We start from the raw sequence: 21,035 nt of genomic DNA, 5'->3' as shown, positions 1-21,035 counted from the left end.
CATTAGTTTTTGAGATATTTGAAGTTAAAAATGAAACGACACGGTTATTTTGATTAATGCATTGTGTCGCTATTGTAAGGAAACACATTTTATTTAAGTATTTTAGGTTAAATCTTCGTATTTTGTGCTAAGGTTTCTCCAGTTACTATATGGACAATTATTAATGAAACACCCTGTATAGTGTATTTGATAAATAATTGATTTAAGAGGTGAACTTTAAAAAAGTTATTTATTGTGTATTATTTATGGAAGATAGAAGCAGAGAATACATCAAGATATATTCTGTGATCCAAGTATTTTGTTGTTAAAGATGTTCAAAATTGTTAGCGTTCCATAGTAACAATATATTATTAAAAAATCACTTTAACACTTTTCCTGTTTTCTCGATTGAGTATTAGTTTTTGTTGTAGGTACATATAAATTATTACAATCACTGAATACATAACTAGTGAAAAAATTATTACATTTATTAACTGAATTAATAATTTGCAATTATATAAAAAATAATAGTTATCCAAGAACATTCAAAAGCCATCTCTTTAAGCTAGTTATGACATTGCCAAGTAGAATGACATTCTAGTAATATGTACTGTTATATTTCTATTTGATATGAGAATTAAAATTTTATAATTATAAGCAAAATTCAAATTAATATAAAAGATCTTCAATTTTCTCAGCCACGGGCATGTAAATTTAGAACAACCTGTATACAACAAATTATTATATTTAGTTTTTAAGAAAGTGATTCGAAGAAGTGTACGAAACTCGGTAACAATGCGCCTAAGATAAACAAGTTGAGTGACGCGGACCATTATAGTGTTTCGCGGAAGATTCGATCATTAGCCTACGCTAAATAAGACTCAGTGAAATAGATAATAGGTCATTAAGTTTTGTAAAAAGTAGAAAGTAAGTTTAAATTGGGAAATGATTATTTTTTCTTGAAATCCATTAAACATATTTAGAAAGATTAAAAGTTGGTATTGAGGAATACGGCGAATTAAAATTTGTGGTGGAATGTTGATTTTTGAATCTGGAGGGGATATTGAGAAAGTAGGGAAATGAATGAGGATGAGAGATCAGAATGTTTTGAGCTGTCGAGAGGTAGACGGTAGTGTACGAAGAGTGAAAAAGCCGGTAGTTCCGTGAGTGTTGAGTACCCAAGGGGAACGAGAGGTAGGCCGAGTCGAGAGAAAAGAATCTCCTTGAGCAAAGAGTGTCCCGGTAGCTGATTGAAGTGGTTCGAAAAAGGTAGAACACGGCATCACGAGAAAAGCATGAACGAGAGCTATACGAGGTAGTTTTCAAAGGAGAACATTACTGGAGGCCAGGACGAGTTTTTCATCGCAACCGAGGGTAGGAGGAAACGGGTTTTGTGTGAGGACATTCGCAGTTCACCAGATAAAGGTCAGTCTCATTTGTCAAGACATGAATGTATGGGTTTTTGTATTAAATACCACATTAAAAATTGAAGAACATAATCGCTAATATCAGAAGATTTTCATCAAACTTAAATCAATTTGTTGCTAATAAATCCTAATAGTTTCATTATTAATAAAAGTTTTAAATTGGAAACCAAAAGGAAATAAGATTCCCATTTTTAAATTTTTGTATTAAATAAATATAAGATCTAACAAATATTAAGCAGTAATTGCCATTTATATAAAATAAACAAAATTTTGATTTATAATTGTAATCCATATGTGTGTATTATTTTATTTTTTTCCTATCCCGATTAGGAACCACTGAGAAATACTTAGAAGTCACGAAAGTAAGTAAGTAATTTTATAATTCGCCCTGAGATTGAAAACATATTGGTATGTGATCTGGTTGATTAATTAGATTATCATTAATGCATTAATTAAATTAAATTACATATAAGAATATCATCACATATAAATAAATAAGAGCACAACAGTACATATCCATACCAGTGTGAATTTTACTACACGTAATTTGCCATGTAAAGAGAAAAAAGGTAGGGATAGCCGTAAATTATTTGCGAATTATGTACCCATAGCCTTAATTCCAATACTACAATACAAAGATTACGTTTTTTTAACTCCTGCAGAAGATTATGGAAGGATCATTTATGATTTGAAAAATATTCAGCTTTATGGAAAGTTATCACCCCCATCTCTGGGGTTTTTTTGTTTATTAGTTGGTTGATTGTAAAAAGGTAAAGAGTATAGAGTATCAGTGGCGGCTCGTCAGAGGAGGCAAGGGAGGCTCAGCCTCCCCATAAATTTTTTACACACTCTATACTGTTTTGTTTATCATGAATCGCGAAAACAACAATTACTCTCACTATTATACAACGTGTAAATTCCATATTATCACTAATTATCCATACGTACGGAGCATTAGCATTAGAACGCATGATCGCGTCTCAGTTTTATTACATATTATTGTAGGCAGCCCCTGGGTTATCCCGAGATGCACGAACGGAGCCGAGAAGCCCAGCTTTCTCCGTTGCTAATGCTCCGTGCAGCGCAGCAGGCGTTTAAGGAGACCCGGTCTCCTAACAGTGGCATCTACGGCACCATCACACGCTGCCCGGAGATATACCAAGGGAGGCAGTGTAGCTTCTCAGCTCCGTTGGGTGGTTGGGTGCGTCTCGGGACAACGAATTTTAGGGTCCTGACTAAAAATAATGAAAAATCTAAAAGTGCGAATTTTGTTATGAAATTTGGTATGTGGGGTTATAATAATATTTGGAACAACTTGCTCAAATAACTTTTTCCGATATCTCTAACTCAAAGCAAAATATCGGTAATTTATCGTGTTTTTGAATTCGCAGTAGGCCGCGTTTAGAATTAAAAAAATTCAGTTGAGTATCTTAAAAAATTTGAAGCTTCATTATGTATGGACTGCAAAACTTCAAATCTGTATTGATTTTGATATGCATAGGTATCTATTTACAAATAGATGGAATTGTTAACAAATAAACGACACAAAATTTGGTATTAAACTTTTACTATTAGACTAACTATTTTTAAAATGATGATATCATGAAATTATGAATTAGGATGATATTATGAAATGTAAATAAAAAATGGTCAAAAGATGGGGCTTTAAATTACATTTTTTGGCGCATTTTTTTGCTAGTGCAAATTTGTCTAGATATTTTACAGTTAGGTATAGCCTCCCCTATTGTAAAAATCACGAGCCGCCACTGTAGAGTATTAATATTACATAAATATAAAATTGAAAAGTCACAGTTATTTACTTAAGATTTATTTTTTGTCTGCTTATTACAAAAACACTGCGCAATATTACTAAAATTTACTGCGGCAAAACGACGGCCAATCAGCCACCCGTATTTTTGTATGTTTGGTTTTCATTAGTATAGTCGAGTCATTTCTCATTAAGATGCTATTAATTACTGGCGTTTAAATGAATTTTAGTTAACGGTGTTGTTTAATAGTTTTGAATACTTAATTACAAACACATCATGGACAGACGTGTAGGGATTTGGAGGGACTCCACGTCGTATATTAATTTATTTTATTTAAGAAAATACTCAATTAATTTTGCGTAAGTACTCAATAATAAGTAGTAATAAGTAAGTGAAAACCAATTTTAAATGCTTTAAAAGAGTAAAAGGCAATAAAATCGTCTTCTTTTTTGTCTCAGACATCATACCTTTTTTATAGGTACGCAAGATAAGTCGAAAATGTCAGAAAAATTTAAGAATTCAGAAAAAGATAATTACATCTTAAATCTCCCAATTAATAAGAAAAACAAAGAAAGGACTTCCCAGGAACACCAAATAATAATAACACTAAAAAAAGAAAATTTTAGAATAAAATATTAAAAGAGGCCCGCGAATTTTTTTTTAAAGTACAGACCAAATATTGAATAAGCTACTAAAGTTTGACGAAAATACTCTTATTAACTACTATCCAGGATCAACACAAAAAATCATTACACAAAATGTAATTCGTGGCAATAAATGAAATGTTTTTAAGAGAGAAGACCTTCTTCTTTAAGTTCCATCTTCTATCTTCTATCCAGGATATTCTTCGTCTTTCCACATTTCGCTTTCCTATAATTTTGCTTTGCATAAAAAGCTATAAGAATGAGTATTTTTGCCCTCTCATCACATACCCTAAGTACCATTTCAAATTCATCTTCAGTTCGTACTGATGACAGCATTCATTGTTGTTATCCGTTATTATTCTGTATCGTCTACAAAACTTAAGTTATTCAAAACTTCTCAATTGATAGATATACTTTCTAGATCCCTGGCGGACTTCTCTCTGTATTTTGATATCTCGGATGTTCTGTTTGTCAACTCCTACAATGGCGGTTTGATTCCAATATAAATTAGATATTAGATATTAGTTTTTTTTAATTTTCATAGCATGAGTGTCAAAATTTTTGCTTTTGAATAAATCTACAAGCTTTTTTGTTGAACCTTATCATGCTTTTTCAAAATATACAAAACATAAGTACTTACTTGTCCTGATATAGATCCATGCATCTCTGGGCCAGCGTATTCAAGATGAACAAAGCATTTCTTGTACCCATACTATTTCTAAAGCCAAATTGTGTGTCACATTTAATATTAAAGATTGTTAACAATGTTCAAGAAAGGAGACAAAGAAGACCTCAACAATTGTAGATGTATAAATTCTACTGAACAGCGCACTTAAGCTAACCACAAAAGTCCTAATCAACAAAATCAATAAACTAACAACTTTATCAGATGAACAACAATGATTCACATCCGGAAGATCCTGCGTAGACGTCGTATTTGTACTGAGACAAATAACCGAAAAGGCCATTGAGTACAATAAACCAGCATATCTATGTTTTATAGACCTGACAAAGGCTTTTGATCGCATTCAAGTCGAAGACGTCTTACAATTTACTGTATAGAAGAAACACCAACCAATATTATACAAACCATCGAAAACATCTACTTTCATAATTGGATAGAGGCAAGGATAAATGGAAAACTAACGCAGTTTATATCAGTACATCAGACAAGATGACTCGTTAAGCCCACTGCTCTTTAATATAATAATGGACGAAATAATAGAGACAGTACGTAAAGGTCATGGTTACAGAATGGGGAACAAAGAAATCCAAATACTATGTTATGCAGACGACGCCGCATTAATCGCCGAGACAGAAGACGATCTCCAAAGATTAACACACATCTTCAATACAACAGCCAATAAATACATAATGATAATATCAGCAGAAAAAACCAAAAGAATGACAACATCTAAATACCCACTACGATGTAAAATCAAAATTGATGGAAAAATAATAAAATAGGAAGCAAGGTTTAGATATCTGGGAATAGATATAACCAGTTACGGAGATGTTGAAGAGGAAGTACGACAACAAAGCTTAAAAGCAAGTAAAGCGGCGGGATCTCTTAATGACACAATCTGGAAGAACATACACCTAAGACAAGACACACAAGCAAGAATCTATAAAGAAGCAATTAGACCTATATTGACATACACGACGGAGACAAGACCTGACACATCTAAAACGAGACGACTATTAGAAACAACAGAGATGAAAATACTCAGACGAATATCAGGGAAAAGTCTGTTGGATAGGGAGAGAAGCGAAAACATAAGAAGATCATGCAATGTAGAAGACATAAATGGATGAATGACAAAACGGAAACAGGAGTGGAACGAACACATTAGTAGAATGGCAGTGGATAGGCTAGTACGAATAGCACAAGATAAGTCACGAAGCAGTATTGGCAGACCAAGAAAAAGATGGTGCGATAACTTAAACAATTTAGGAGACTAATATTGAAGAAGAAACAGGCTTAAAACCTACATAAAAGAAGGAAGAAGAAGAAAAAGTTAACAATTTGCTTTGTATTATTTTCTAAAATGTTTTTAGTGTGTGACTTATTAAAGCTATTGTTCTGTGATGTGAGCAGGTTATTGCACTTGACTTTTTGGGAATTGCTGTAATGGTCGATTGAAGCAATTGCGGCAGTCTAATACATTAAATTAAAGAGTTCAACAATTATACCAATATCTTCATCAATGAGAAACATGCACACCATTTGGTGCCGTAGCTTAGCCCTCATTTGTGTTCTTGGTGGCATGTGGCAGAGATGACTGCTCGCAATATTGGTGGCCCGGTATCCTCTGTGGTTTCTAATGGCAGTTCTTTTATTTCATCATTAAAGTTGTTGCATTAAGCCAACCAACTACTTGCTGCAACTAAACTATGAGTTGCTACAACTAAACCTTATTTCAAAGTCCACTACGCCTATGGTTAAAACCGGAAGTTGATGTAAAAAACCGGCCCAGCGTAGTGGAAACCAAATTAGTGATTAGCAATCTGTACTTATAGTTGTTAAGTCATTTTCTCAAAGATCTGCATAATCATCATCGACTTATGCATTTTTACCACCTTATTAAGGCTGAAAGTCATTTTGTTAATGGGACCTATCGAAAGAGCCAGTCATTCCTATTGTTTTCATTTCACGAATATGTGATTTATATCGTTTGTGATGTCTTTTTAGTGTTCTGTTTTGGGATTTTCGAGACCTATAATTATTTGGAAATAATAAGCTTTTTTGTTTTATAAAAAGCACTACAGTAATAATTGTTGTCTAAATAAATGAATTGCTTTTAGTATTTGGTTTTTATTCATCTGATTAAAAACCCACCAAACTAATGTTAAATGAAAAGCCATAAAGTAATAAATACATCATTTTGTAAAATTATTATTTTATAAAAAAACGCTCAATTGACTCAACGTATTTTTCCAGTTTCTCACGTTCTATGTTGTTTTTATTGACTTATGTTAAAAATACGACCTCCCCGATATTCCTTTTTTTTTCATGATCTATGTAGTATGTCCCTCTTCTAGGTGTGAGTTAAAACTAATATTTTTACACAAGTTTGAAGGATTTCTGACTAGGTCTTGAATATCCAGCAGTTCAATACTTAAATGTATAATGGTTATGGAGTATTTCTGTACAACATTACGCAGTCGTTATTTCTTCTTTAATTAGTTCCATGTTGAGTTCCCTTTGCCTTTTTTCTAACAGCAAACAGAATCAAACTGCAGATATAACTACAAGAATCCGAATGATTTGGGTTGAAAGACTTAATGTTGGAACACTTAATGTTGTGTTGAAAAGCAAAAAGATACCAATAAATCTAAAGAAAAGTGTATTCAACAGTTGTATTCTATTAGTCTACCAGTTATGACCTATGAAATGGACTCCATAACACTTACAAAGTTATCAACCAATAGATTAATAATAGATATAACCAGTTACGGAGATGTTGAAGAGGAAGTACGACAACAAAGCTTAAAAGCAAGTAAAGCGGCGAGATCTCTTAATGACACAATCTGGAAGAACAAACACCTAACACAAGACACAAAAGCAAGAATCTATAAAGCAGCAATTAGACCTATATTGACATACACGGCGGAGACAAGACCTGACACATCTAAAACGAGACGACTATTAGAAACAACAGAGACCAAAATACTCCGACGAATATCAGGGAAAACTCTGTTGGATAGGGATAGAAGTGAAAACATAAGAAGACCATGCAATGTAGAAGACATAAATGGATGGGTGACAAAACGGAAACAAGAGTGGAACGAACACATTAGTAGAATGGCAGAGGATAGAATAGTACGAATAGCACGAGATAAGTCACCAAATGGACGAAGAAGTATTGGCAGACCAAGAAAAATATGGTGCGATAACTTAAACAATTTAGGAGGCTAATATTGAAGAAGAAACAGGCTTTAAAGCCTACATACAAGAAGGAAGAAGAAGAAGATTAATAATAACACAGAACTCCATCGAACGAGCTACATTATGAGTTCTTCTGTGAGAGCATATACGAAATGCGGGCGTGAGAAGCAGGACGAACGTTGAGGATATCATTGGAAGAATTGCGCAAATTAAATTGAGTTGGATAGGACACGTGCGAAACGACATGACGGAAAAAGGTTGACAAGAAACATTGTCCATTGGAGACCACGCGAACGCAATCTTAGTAGAGGAAGACCACAAAAACGGTGGCTAGACAACATCAAAGAAAAACTGGGGAGAAACTGGCACCAAATAGCGCACAAAAGAGAGAAGAGTGGAGAACTCATGGGGCAGCCTTTATCCAGGGAGTCGATAGAAACAGGCTGAAGAAGAAGAAGAAGAATATTACTCTGTTTTGTTCATATTTACCTTTATATGCTCTTCTTCCTGTCTCTTCGTTCATCAAATGTCTAATATCAATTTGATTTGGTTTAGCTACCTACTTCCTTTCACTAGTTTTTTTAATTTAAGGTGTGTACTCGGGTCATTAATAAATTATGATCAGCGAATATATCAGCATCTGGGTATGCTTTTACAGATTTGATGCAGTTTCTCTATCCTTCGTTTATTAAGACTTAATCTATCTCATTTTTTCTTACTTTATCTTGCTGTGATTTCTAGGTATATGATCTTCTAATTGGAAGTTTGTAGAAAGTGTTTCTGATGATGACACAGTAATTCTGGCAGATAGTACAGTGAGTCTCCAAAGAATTATAGATGATGTTGTAGAAACATCTAACGAATACGACCTAAAACTAAATTGTAAGAAGACAAAAATAATGATCAAAAATGAATAACCATTTTCACTTTCGTTGTAACACGAAACTACAGCCGCATCATTATTCCAGTTCAATCAGATAGAGCAGCAAACACCTCTACCGGTTTCGAAACTTATTACTCTCCCATCAGGAGGCACATATGCTGCTCTCTCTGACCCAACTAGGACAAACCCTGGCGTGCAGTCACGGATTGCAACGAACGAAATGGCAGGGAGGCCCTATTGCAGAGAAGGTTCCCATTGTTTTCAGTCTGGTAGGATGTGAAACAGCATTTTTTGGTATTGTTTTATGTGTTATTAGATTGAAAACTTAGTCTTTTGCTCGTAGTTGCCGCTAGGGCATCCCTGCTATTTCGTTCGTTGCAATCCGTGACTGCACGCCGGGGTTTGTCCTAGTGGGGTCAGAGAGAGCAGCTTACTACACTCTCTGATTGAACTGGAACAATTATGCGGCTGTAGTTTTGTGTTGCAACGAAATTGAAAATGGTTATTCGTTTTTGATTTACATGTTTACTCTGATTGGAGTACGAAGGGAACCATTCTCGTTGGAACTTTACCGCGCTGAGCAGATGGGACGTGAATTATAAATTGTAAAATTCCCTCATCTTCCTTAGTCTCAGCATCTGTTATGGCTTGCAAACTGTAGAAGGTACCTCCGATGTTACCAGAGAAGGTTCCCATTGTTTTCAGTCTGGTAGGATGTGGAACAGATTTTTTGGTGTTGTTTTATATGCTATTAGATTGAAAACTTAGTCTTTTACAAAAATAATGATTATTAGCTCGTCTCCACTGTTTCGGTCTTTAGTTCAAGTTTCTAGATCAAGAGCTTGTCTCCACTGTTTCGGTCTTTATTCTAAATCATTTTCCTCATTGATTTTATGTTTGGTCTGTAACAAAAGTTGATTTGTTGAATTTAATAATATAATTTATATTTAACATTTTGAAACGAAAATTGTTTTGTTTTTTTCAGGAGAATGTTTCCAACACTAAGAGTCTCATTCACCGGCATTAGATCAGACCAACGTTACGCAGTACTGCTCGACGTGGTCCCAGTAGACAACAAACGGTACAGATATGCGTACCATCGCTCATCGTGGCTGGTGGCGGGAAAGGCAGATCCACCAGCACCCAACAGGCTGTATGCCCATCCCGATTCACCGTACTCGGGGGAGCAGCTTAGGAAACAAGTGGTATCTTTCGAGAAAGTCAAGCTTACCAACAACGAAATGGATAAGAATGGACAGGTAAGTTTATATTACAGACTTTTTTTGCTACTTTGTATTTTAGTTGTATTTTAATCTATTTAAGTTGGCGTGTGGTCTAAAATAGACTTTATCTAAGGGGACCATCTTTCGGCGCTTTTTTGAGGGATTATCTTCTATATTTGCAAACAAAAGCCACCGAGAACTTTAGTTAAAATAAGTGGGTGGCAGTTTTAATGGGGAATTATAACGAGCGATCCACAATTATTGGGATCAAAGCTATCCGTGCAAACAATTACGTATGTCTTGTTTTAATCTTAAAGACCGCCGGAGTGTGACGTCACAGCCAACTGCCGCTATATTCGGTGTTGTTATGATCACTTTTCCAAACAAAGAATAAAGATTGAAAACAAGGTGAAAAGATACCTAATCTCAAGACCTTTTAATTCGTATAAAGTTAAAATTTTGCTTCCGCTGCTACTTTTTGTATTCAATTATAGTGTTTTTTAAGTTGACGTACGTACACTGACAAGTATCTGTCAAAGTTGACGTAAACTGGAAAGTATATCTGGATTCACGGTTCTTAGACATTACTACGGTTGCCTAAATCGACTAACCAATGAACATTAAGGGTGAGATTACGTCACGAGAGTTTACTGTCATTTGAATCGTAATATGATTTTTTTCGAATCCTGAGAAAACCAAGTATTTTAGAAAAATTTAAACGCAGCATGCAAGATTACATTATTACCGAGGGCGGAAAGCCCCTTAAAATAAACAAGCAGATTCTATTGAATGAAATATTTGAAATTAAATATCACACTTCTCTTTTATTTTCAGCCCTGTAACTTATTAAAATAAACATTATAGAAGTTTTCAGGGACTTTCAGCCCTCGGTAATAATGTAGTCTTTCATTCTGAGTTTAAATTTTTCAAAAATATTTATTAGTTTTCTCAGGATTCGAAAAAAATGAATACAATTAAAACACATTGAGAATTTTGACATGCGTCAAAATTTTGCATTAACTCAATGTAAAATTCTGAACTGTTGAATTCCAGCTTCCCTAATAATTATTGTACATCAAAAGACATTAGAAACTATTTGTAGAGGATTGAAATCTGTATTGGAAATAACTGTTAAAATTGGTCTACGTAATTAAACATATTCCAAAATTTTGTAAAAATGTAATACATTTTAGTTTTCAGCCCAAACTTAGGCCACACACAATGCAATAATGGTCACATTTTTGAACTGTCAATATTTTTATTTTATCATCTATTGTTTAAAAACAATACAGTTGATAAGATACGCTCAGTTGCGGAGAAAGGATTAATAATAAAGATTTTTTTATTCAGTCAATGGTGTGAGCACTGTCAGTTAAAGAGTAACGTGTGGCCTTACTTTTACACGCATAACTATTGTGGCAAATGTATCATATTTTTCAAAATTTTGGAATGCATTTAAATCGTAGAACAATTTTAACTTTTGATTTTAATACAGATTTTAATTCTCTACAAGTATTCTCTCATGACTTTTGATGTAAAATAATTAGGGAAGCAGGAATTCAACAATTCAGAATTTTACATTGAGTTTCCTATGGCCCTTTTTACGATTCAGATAAAATGTGTACTATTTGTCAAATTATTTCATAATAACACAAATAATACACATATATACACAATAACACACATTCAATGATCGAAAATCATTTAAAAATATGGGAATGTAAACTCTTGTGACGTAAAGTCAAAAATATAAGTCTCCCCACCACCGTCGGACAAGACAACCGTAATAAAGTCTAATAACTGTGATCTGGATTAATAATAGAAATGCACTGTATAGCTATCTCTGTCGTTCAGAGCCACCTATGGTGACAATAATTTTGGATCACACGTTATGTTATTACGACAGCCTAGTGCAAATAAAATGACAACATAACACAACTTAAAAATTCGTATGGTACGAATATCCTATTAATTTTTTTATTCAAAGCAATTTTCCTAGAAATGTTTATGTAGTGACCTTTTTGAAAGTATCAATCTCTTTTTGGTACATTAAATTTTCATGATAATTAATAGTGCGTCAAGAAATCAATAGCCCGATTTGGGCGATTGACAATCTTTTATACGGTCTATAGGTACGCCGCGAGGCTTAATCTTGATGTAATGCTTTATAATCAACCTCCATTAGAAAAGTAGTCGGGAAACCGAAACATGAAAATAATTTTCATAGGGTAAAAAGTCACGTTACAAACTTTCATGTTTTCACGTCAACTACTTGAGTTACTTTTGATTAATATGCGTCATAGTCCTTTGATGTTCGGAGAGCTTTAATGGATTACTTTGGGAGCTTTTAGGCGATCTTGAACGACCACTATTAGATATTTAATTTTGGAATCATGTTTTACATGTACAATTTTATCTTAAACACTTTATCTTGGCGGTTAATTAATACTTTTAATGCTACTAGTACCTAGATAAAAAATTAATTAGAACGATCGTTAGAAAACAATTAAATGTATTGTTATGATCTGCTTCTTATTAATTTTATATTAATTATTATTTATTTGATTAATTATTTAATTGTCGCAAATCATACATAAAAAAATGAATAAAAAATCTCAGGGTGCCTTTTTATACTATTAAAAAAAATCCAAATTATCTCACGTTATACTTATCTTCTCTCGTGGGTTCAGTATCTCTTAGTTGATCCTAATCGGGATAAAATAGGGAAAAGAAATAAAGCAAAATATTAAAATAAAAATACAGAATTGTCTTTTATTTATCAAAATCAATACTCTAAAAATCTATCAAATCTAAAACCTGTGGACACAGATGTCCGAATGAAATTTTTACCACTTAAATTTATTATAGTTAAAAAAAAACAATTTATCGGTTTGTTCCCGATGACTTTGGTAAAACAAACTAAACAAAACAAATTTATGTATTCGCAAGATTAGCTATACTTCCTATTTACTTTTAGAAATATTGGAATTTTAATTCATATGCTTTTTACTCAAAATTTTAGTTTCCGAACATAAAAATATCTTTCACATAAGTTGACTGACCTTTTTCTTCACTCACTCTGATGTCTTCTCGTGGCCCAAAACAGCTCTCCCTCGTTGACTATGTTAAAGGCTACTCATCAAAGCCCTCTCCGTTCTCCAGCTTCAAAACTATCAGCATACAAGCACCAATTCTCCAACGAGCCAAAGCCTCTTTTGACCAGTACTCGATTCACACAAACTCCAAAAATTCTCTGCTCTCCTTCTCACAATAATACAGAATCAAAGAGGTATTTCGTCTCAATTTGATCTGTCTCTCGTTCCACTTTTCAGCACTATTTTCCACTATCAAACAAACACTGGTACTTGCTAACTATCTATCCACGAAAACGTCGAACTGCTCCTCAGCGATGCCAAAAACATAATAACTTATTTTTCAAACTCACTCAACATTCAAACCACTTTTTCCCTTCCAACTTGCCAAGAATCATAAACATTTCTCTTTTCCATTCGACAAACAAACAGTCATTTTCAAAATTATTCCGACCATCCTAATTACTTTCGGGGAACCCTACAATATTTACTCGGGTTGAAACAAAGATATTAAAATTCCAAACTTTCTTTTAAAGCATTTTTCTAGAAAATGATAATTACCTCTACCTGTGGATTCCATAGTTCCCGTAATAAACAATCTTTTTCCATTTTAAATCTAAATACATCGTCCTTTTCACTTTAATTATTCACAAAAGTCTTTAATGGTTCATCGGAAAGCTCATTAAAAAAGAAATCCACTTACATCCAAACTAAATTCTAATAAATATTTACAGATCAATATACAGGGTGTATTAAATTTATGTGCCCTCGTTATTTAAAAAAAAATTTAATTTAATTTTCATTTTGCCTTTGATTGATAAATTGAAAACACAATAGTATATTTACCTACCTAACTTTTTTGGACAGCAGTCAAATGTTAAAATAGCTAAGTTATTGTCCAACATCCGAAATGAATAGTCACCATAAGAAGAACAATAATTCTACAAGAACAGTTTTAGAACATCTTTATTGTACGACGATATATTGAATTCACTGTGATTTCTCGATTGATTGTCTCATATTCAAAGATCATTTCTTATGATATGTGTTAATTAATGCATTTAGGGTCCTTCAACTATATCCACCCTCTTGAAAGCTCCACTGGACAAACATGCATTATCATCGAAACACATGTGAATGAGTAAATTCAAATAGCAGCAATTTTTAGTGTTGTATTTATAATTCAAATTAGCTCGACCTGTCAGATTATCACATTTACTGCCTAATTTAGGTGAAAGAGAACGAAATTGTACCACCGGCTGGCTTAAACAATAATTATGCACTACCACTACCACTTTATAGGCCAGGGTAATAAGGCAAAAATATAGCCTGTTCGTGACACTTCAACTGAAGCATTTTTTTCGAATTTAATGTCAAAAAACGGTCTTTTTCCTTTCTTTTTCAAATCAATGGAAAACAGTGAAACTTATGGTTTATTTAGTACAAACATCTTCGGGAGCATGAAAAAAGCTTTAAAATGGAGTACATATTATAAAGGTTGATATACTCATTTATTGTTAATATAATTGCGAAAAAAGGTCGAAATTTCAAAAAAATTAATTGCGCAATAACTATTGTAAAAAATTAGTGTACAGCTTTGAAATTTTTGTCAAGTGAGGGTTTTTTAGTGTTTAATATGATATGATAAAAATTTTAGAGCGATTCATTCAATTGTTTTAATTTTATTTAAATTGTTTATCCCAGAGAGTTTTTTTTTGCAATAACATAAGTCAGAGAAAATGATTTTAGAACCATTCTACAGGTGTCAAATGAAAGAGCATTCAAAGTGGTTTAAAAAAGTGCCGTTTTGTGACACTTCATTGTTTATACGGTATAAGAGGTACACGCCTGCTTTGTAGACTTTGAAAAGGCCTTTGACAAAGTACGCCACAGTAAACTCAAAGAAATCCTGGAGAGTAAGAACATTGACACCAGAGACATACAAATAATATTAAATCTGTACTGGAATCAGCGAGCTAATATAAAAATAGAAGAACAAACATCGGACGAAATAGAAATACGTAGAGGAGTACGACAGGGTTGTATATTGTCACCGCTCTTATTTAATATCTACAGCGAACAAATATGCCAAGAAGCTCTCTCATATGCAAACGAAGGGATAATAGTCAATGGAGAAGTTATCAATAACATTCGATATGCTGACGATACTGTGATAATGGCAAGAACAGCGGAAGATCTACAACATTTAGTTGAAACTATGAATGAGATATGTAATAACTACGGCATAAGGATGAACGTCAAAAAAACCAAATATATGACCTTCAGTAAGAATCCAATAAATGACACTAGTATCACAATAAACGGTACCCAACTTGAAAAAGTAAACGAATACAAATACTTGGGAACCCTTATCAATGAAACAGGTGACCAAAATCACGAGATAAAAAGACGTATTGAAATTGCCAGGTCTACTTTTATAAAAATGAAAAAATTATTTTGTAATCGTGATATTAGTATTCATCTACGAACTAGAATGTTAAAATGCTATCTATTCAGTACTTTGCTCTACGGTGTGGAGTCATGGACTCTTAAACAGAGGAATATTAAAAATCTTGAAAGCTTTGAGATGTGGTGCTACCGCCGTATACTACGAATAAGTTGGGTGGATAAAATTACAAATGAAGAAGTAATACGCAGAATAAATAACGAGCCAGAAGTTCTACGGAGTATAAAAAAGAGAAAACTTGAATACTTAGGCCACCTGATGAGAGGACAAAAGTACACATTCCTACAAAATATAATGCAAGGAAAAATCCAAGGACGAAGAAATCCAGGCCGTAGAAGAATGTCCTGGATGAGAAATTTGAGAGAGTGGTTTGGCTGTACCACTAACGAATTGTTCAAAACAGCAGTAAATAAAATTAGAATCGCCCTAATGATATCCAATCTCCGATAGGAGAGGCACTCAAAGAAGAAGAAGAAGATTGTTTATAAATAAAAATGGCCGCCAGATCCTACGCAGGAAATAGTTACAATTTGTTCTTATAGGTATTACCTGTCGAAAAAAACGCTTCAGTACCCTGGCTGTTCAAGTGTCATGGAAAAAACCTTATTACCCTGAACTATTAATTCATTCATCAAAACTGGCCAGCAGCCGACAGCGTTTTATTAGTTTTACAAAAGATACACCTTGTACATTAATGACAAACGGAAAATGCATCCACGTTATAATTCAGACTTTGTGATACGGATAAAATGGGTTGTTGGTGAGGCCATTAAATCCTATAAATTTCATTTTTGACATCTGGATTTAGGAAGCAGATTATCTTTTCGTTATTAATGTAATTCTTACCCACCAAGAAAATACGGTGTAAAATTGCGCATCGTGTGTCACTCACATTACATTTAGTGTTTGGACAATTTTAAAACGATTTTTGCGAAATATCAAATAAATTTTTTTTTACTTTATAAGGAGCGTCAGCATTAACTTTTACACAAAAAGTTTGTTAAATGCCCAAATAAAGATACCTTCATATTAAGGATTTTCAATCATTTTCATCAATATTACTTATCATTTAGAAATTTAGACACTTAGATATTTTAGTTCTCCTTCTTATCGGATGTTGTACTTTTATACCATGTTTGGATGTTTTGGGGGTCTTCCAGGTGGTCTGCTGGTGATAGGTTTCTCTTCTTTTGGAATCTTTCGTCTTCCTCCTTAGCTTTTCCCTTTTGAGGGTTCTCTGTTCCTCACTCTTCTTTACCATCCATTTCTATCCATCGTGTCTTTTTCCAGTTGTAGGTAATTTCAAAGTCAGAATGAAGAGGGTTACAAGTAAGTCGATGAAGAGGTATGATATTAGAAAACTGAAAGATCCCAATGTTCAACTGAAGGTGAGTGAAAACCTCAATACAAAGATGCTAAATTGCAGAAATGCAGGAACTATAGATGAAAGTCTAACCATCATACAAGAAACAGTGAGAGAAATAAAAGAACAACACCTGAAGAAAGATACAGAGAAACGGAAATCGTGGATGACCGATGAAATACTCAAGCTTATGGATCAGAAAAAAAATAACAAAGAAAATCTCAAAGAATATAAAAAAATACATACCATCGTCAGAAGAATGATAAGAGAAGCAAAAGAGAAACAAAAAACATCGAAAGGTGAAGGAAATAGCTGGAAAGTTCCGAAAACGCAGCAGCGGAAAAATAACAGATGATGAAGGCAATATTGCCATAACCAAAGAAGATAAAAAGAAAGTATGGCAAGAATACTTGGGGAAACTTTTCCACGGCCTTAGAATAGGAAAAGAACCCACCATTAAAGATAATTTAGGTCCCGAAATCTTACCAGAAGAAGTAACCACAGCCATCAGACAAATGAAGGATGGAAAGGCACCGGGACTTGATGAAATACCTGCAGAACTGCTAAAGCTATTTGATGGAGCACAAATAAAAATAATAGCTGAAATATTTAATGACATACAAAGCAGGAAAAATACCAGCAGAGTGGCTCAAATCTGAGTTTGTACCGTTGCCCAAAAAACCAGGAGCAAAAGTTTGTGAAGACTATAGGACCATATGCCTAATGAGCTATCTTCTCAAGCTGTTTTTAAAAGTCATCCATAATAGAATTTACCGAAGATGCGAAGAACAAACTGCGCCCAATCAGTTTGGATTTGTGAACGCAATTGGTACGAGGGAGGCTTTGTTTAGCGTGCAGGTGTTGTTTCAGAAATGTAGAGATGTCAGCTGTGATGTTTTTGCATGCCTGATTGACTACAAACTTTCGATAGAGTCCGACATGAACAAATGATGGAAGTGCTGAAGAGGACAGGGATTGACGGAAGAGACCTGAAAATAATAGCTAACCTGTATTGGAATCAAGCAGCAGTGCTCCGAATAGATGGAGAATATACAGATCAGGTCAAAGTCTTAAGGGGAGTGAGACAGGGATGCATAATTTCACCGCTGATATTCAATCTGTACTCAGAGCACATTTTTGAAGAGGCTCTAAAAGATATTGATAAAGGCATCTCAATAAATGGAGTCAAGCTCAGTAACCTGCGATATGCAGATGATACAATAGTGTTTTGCAATACCATAGAAGGGCTGCAAAACTTAATGAAAAAAAAACTGAATCCAGTAGAACATATGGACTAGATATAAACTAAGGACTAAGGATAGAACTATGGACTAATGATCATCAGCAAGTAAAACATAACTAAAGTAAATCTGTATGTGAACCAAATGAGAATTGAACGTGTCTCACAATACAACTATTTGGGAACTATAATCAATGAGTCGTGGGACAATACTCAAGAGATTAAATGTCGCATCGGAAAGGCAAAGAGTGCATTCTTGACTATGAGCTCTGTGTTCAAGAGCCATGACATCACTCTAAAAACAAAAATAAGGCTCCTTAAATGTTACGTGTACTCAGTGCTTCTATACGGAGTAGAAACGTGGACATTGAAGGCGGAAACTCTATCGAAACTTCAAGCTTTTGAGCTATGGTTGTACAGAAGGATCCTGAAGATACCATGGACAGACAAAGTCACCAATGAAGAAGTACTACGGAGGATGAACACAACCGCAGATTTAGTCAACATCATGAAGGGCCGTAAGCTGCAGTACTTGGGGCATATAATGAGAAACCAAGGCAGATACGAGCTACTCCAGTGCATTTTACAAGGTAAAATTGAAGGAAAAAGGGCCCCAGGACGAAGAAGAATATCTTGGCTTGCTAACCTGAGAGCATGGTATAGAAAGACCTCAACACAATTATTCCGTATAGCAACTAACAAAGTCATCATAGCCAGAATGATCGCCAACGTTCGGAACGAACAGGCACCCTAAGAAGAAGAAGTGTATTTTTCACCTAAACCTTTCTCCCTCAAGTCCTCTGCCGCACTGTCCTTTCATCTTCTCCTCGGTTTCCTCTTTCTCTCCTTCCATTAACTTGTAGCAGCTCTATCCAATCGTTCCTCCGACATGGTTTTTATTTCTACGTCTAATGTGACCAAACCATTTCAGTCTTTGTTCTTGAATCTTTTTTGACAATGTATCCTGTCTGTTTTGTTCCTTATACTGTCTTACCGATCGTTGTCTACAACAACGCAGGTCTTACTACACTGTTGTATATCTTTCCTTTCTCTTACTTTGCAATTTTTACAAGTCTATTATTCGTGCATTCTATTAACGTGGTCTCTCCATGATCTTTTTCTGATTAGACGATTTTACAAGCTCTTGGATGTTACACATGTTCCTGATATCGCTGTTCCTCGTTCTATCTATAAGTGTTTTGTCAGTAATTGGTCTGGGGATCGTTACTTCTGTTGTTCTTATTAGCTGCTTGGCAGTGATTATTTTTCCTCGGATTTTTGTGGCGTAGGTGATAAAATGCGCAACATATTTTGATATTGTTCAGAAACTTAGCATGTTTCAGAGATTCTTAGTACCTGCAGATCTCTATGTAAGGCGACATTCTAGATATACCAAAGGCCATTAGCGATCGTTCTTAGAGTTGTAGATTGAAATGTTTGTATTTTCATAACATTAAATTTTCTAGCTTATTCCTAGAGCTGCAAACTATATGACCAAATGGGTTTTATTATTAGTTTGTATATCAGCTGCTTGTTGTCGATCGATAGGTGTGAGTTTTACCAGCATCCAGTAAAGTTTTCTGTATAAAATTCCTAGTTGTCCTTTTCGGTCATATATATTCGGTCCAATCGTTTGTCCACGTGATGGCTAAGAATACCTACGTTATCCTTTTGGAGTAAAGTATGTCATCAAGGTTAACTTGTGGACATCTATCTCTTCTTAGAGTAATTCTACATAGTATGTGTATATATTTGAGATTTTTTTTGTGTATCATGTGTAAACTTGTTCTATTGCAGCATGTTGGTTACTAAATAGAAATTAATGGTAAAGTATAAGACCCATTTATCAAATATTGGTTTGGTATTTCTCAACAAAATTTTTCAAAAATCTTGAAATCTCTGCTCCCAGAAATGACTGGGAGCAGACTAACCGGTCGGCATGAGTTGGCATCTTGTGGATCTTGACCAGGTTTTTCAATGAGTATAATCTGGGCCACTCTCCATTGCAAAGGGTAGTAATACAGATTTAACATAGCATTAAAGAATATAGCGATTATTATGTAACAATCACGGTTTAGTTATTGGAAGATCTTACCCGTCATGAGGTCTTATCTCGGCGCCATATTAGGTTTTATCTTATTCTTTATTACCTGTTTCACATCTTTAGTGTTAGACTTGAAGATTAATAATTTCATTTGATACGTAGCGTCAAGAAAAGAATGAAACGGTTCTTCTTGTTCTAGAGGCATTACTCTGGTCAATGGACTAAATACTATGGAAACATATTCTGTGAATGTTTTGGATTTCTCTTTGTCTCTTCTTGTCCATTTACCTTTAGCATTTTTTAAAGGAGGTATGACGCCTTGTGACCCTTTTACTTTATTCGTCGCCTTCCATAAAGAATAGTTTGTATCTTTGAATGGCGTCAGATTTTCTACATAAGTTTGGATGCCCCTGGTTTTTTCTTTTTTTTTTAACAGATTTTGAAATCTTTTGGTAATTCTATTTAGGTTCGCTTATGTTAAGTGCGTGTGTGTTGTGTCACTTTTTCCTTGGTTTTCTTTTCTCTTCAATCAAGTCTTTTGTATTCAGGGAACAATTTATGATTTCCTTCATATTGTTTGTTTTTATGTAGCACTCTATCCCGCCTTTTGTATGAAAGTAGTACGAAAATAAGATAACACTAATACACACACCAGCAAAATTAAAGGAACACCTTAAAAATGGGACATGTTTGATGTCTCGAATCTCCTAAAGCGGTTGTCCGATTTGAGTATTTTTTTAGTACGTTGTAGCCTTATTATTTAAGATACTGGTGTAATAATATTGTTGCTAGACAGGTAAATGTCATTTTATACCGGGTGTAACAATCATACTGTGTTTTTTCCTTAAAGTTCGGAACACCTTGTGGAATATTCCAGCCTATATAAAATATTGAAATTAAAATTCGATTGTAGCTTTAGGCTTTCTTAACATGTTCTTTTTTGATTCATTTATTTATGTTGGATAATAAAAAAGTTAGGTACTTTAACAACTAGGCATGTTCTTCATCAATACAG

The 21,035-nt window shown here is 34.1% G+C and overlaps 1 protein-coding gene across 1 annotated transcript in view; it reads left to right on the top strand.

Annotated features, from left to right (window-relative positions):
- Positions 1 to 21,035, top strand: part of LOC114324608 (T-box transcription factor TBX20-like) — a 247,831-nt gene that overhangs the window by 145,534 nt on the left and 81,262 nt on the right. The window contains exon 3 of the mRNA XM_028272475.2: positions 9,577 to 9,850. Within this exon, the coding sequence (XP_028128276.2) occupies positions 9,577 to 9,850 (274 nt within the window). The remainder of the gene's footprint in view (positions 1 to 9,576; positions 9,851 to 21,035) is intronic.

This window comes from Diabrotica virgifera, chromosome 1, assembly GCF_917563875.1.
Source record: "Diabrotica virgifera virgifera chromosome 1, PGI_DIABVI_V3a".
Lineage (NCBI taxonomy): Eukaryota > Metazoa > Arthropoda > Insecta > Coleoptera > Chrysomelidae > Diabrotica > Diabrotica virgifera.
Note: the sequence above shows the minus strand (reverse complement) of the source record. Positions and strands in the feature narration are given on the sequence as shown.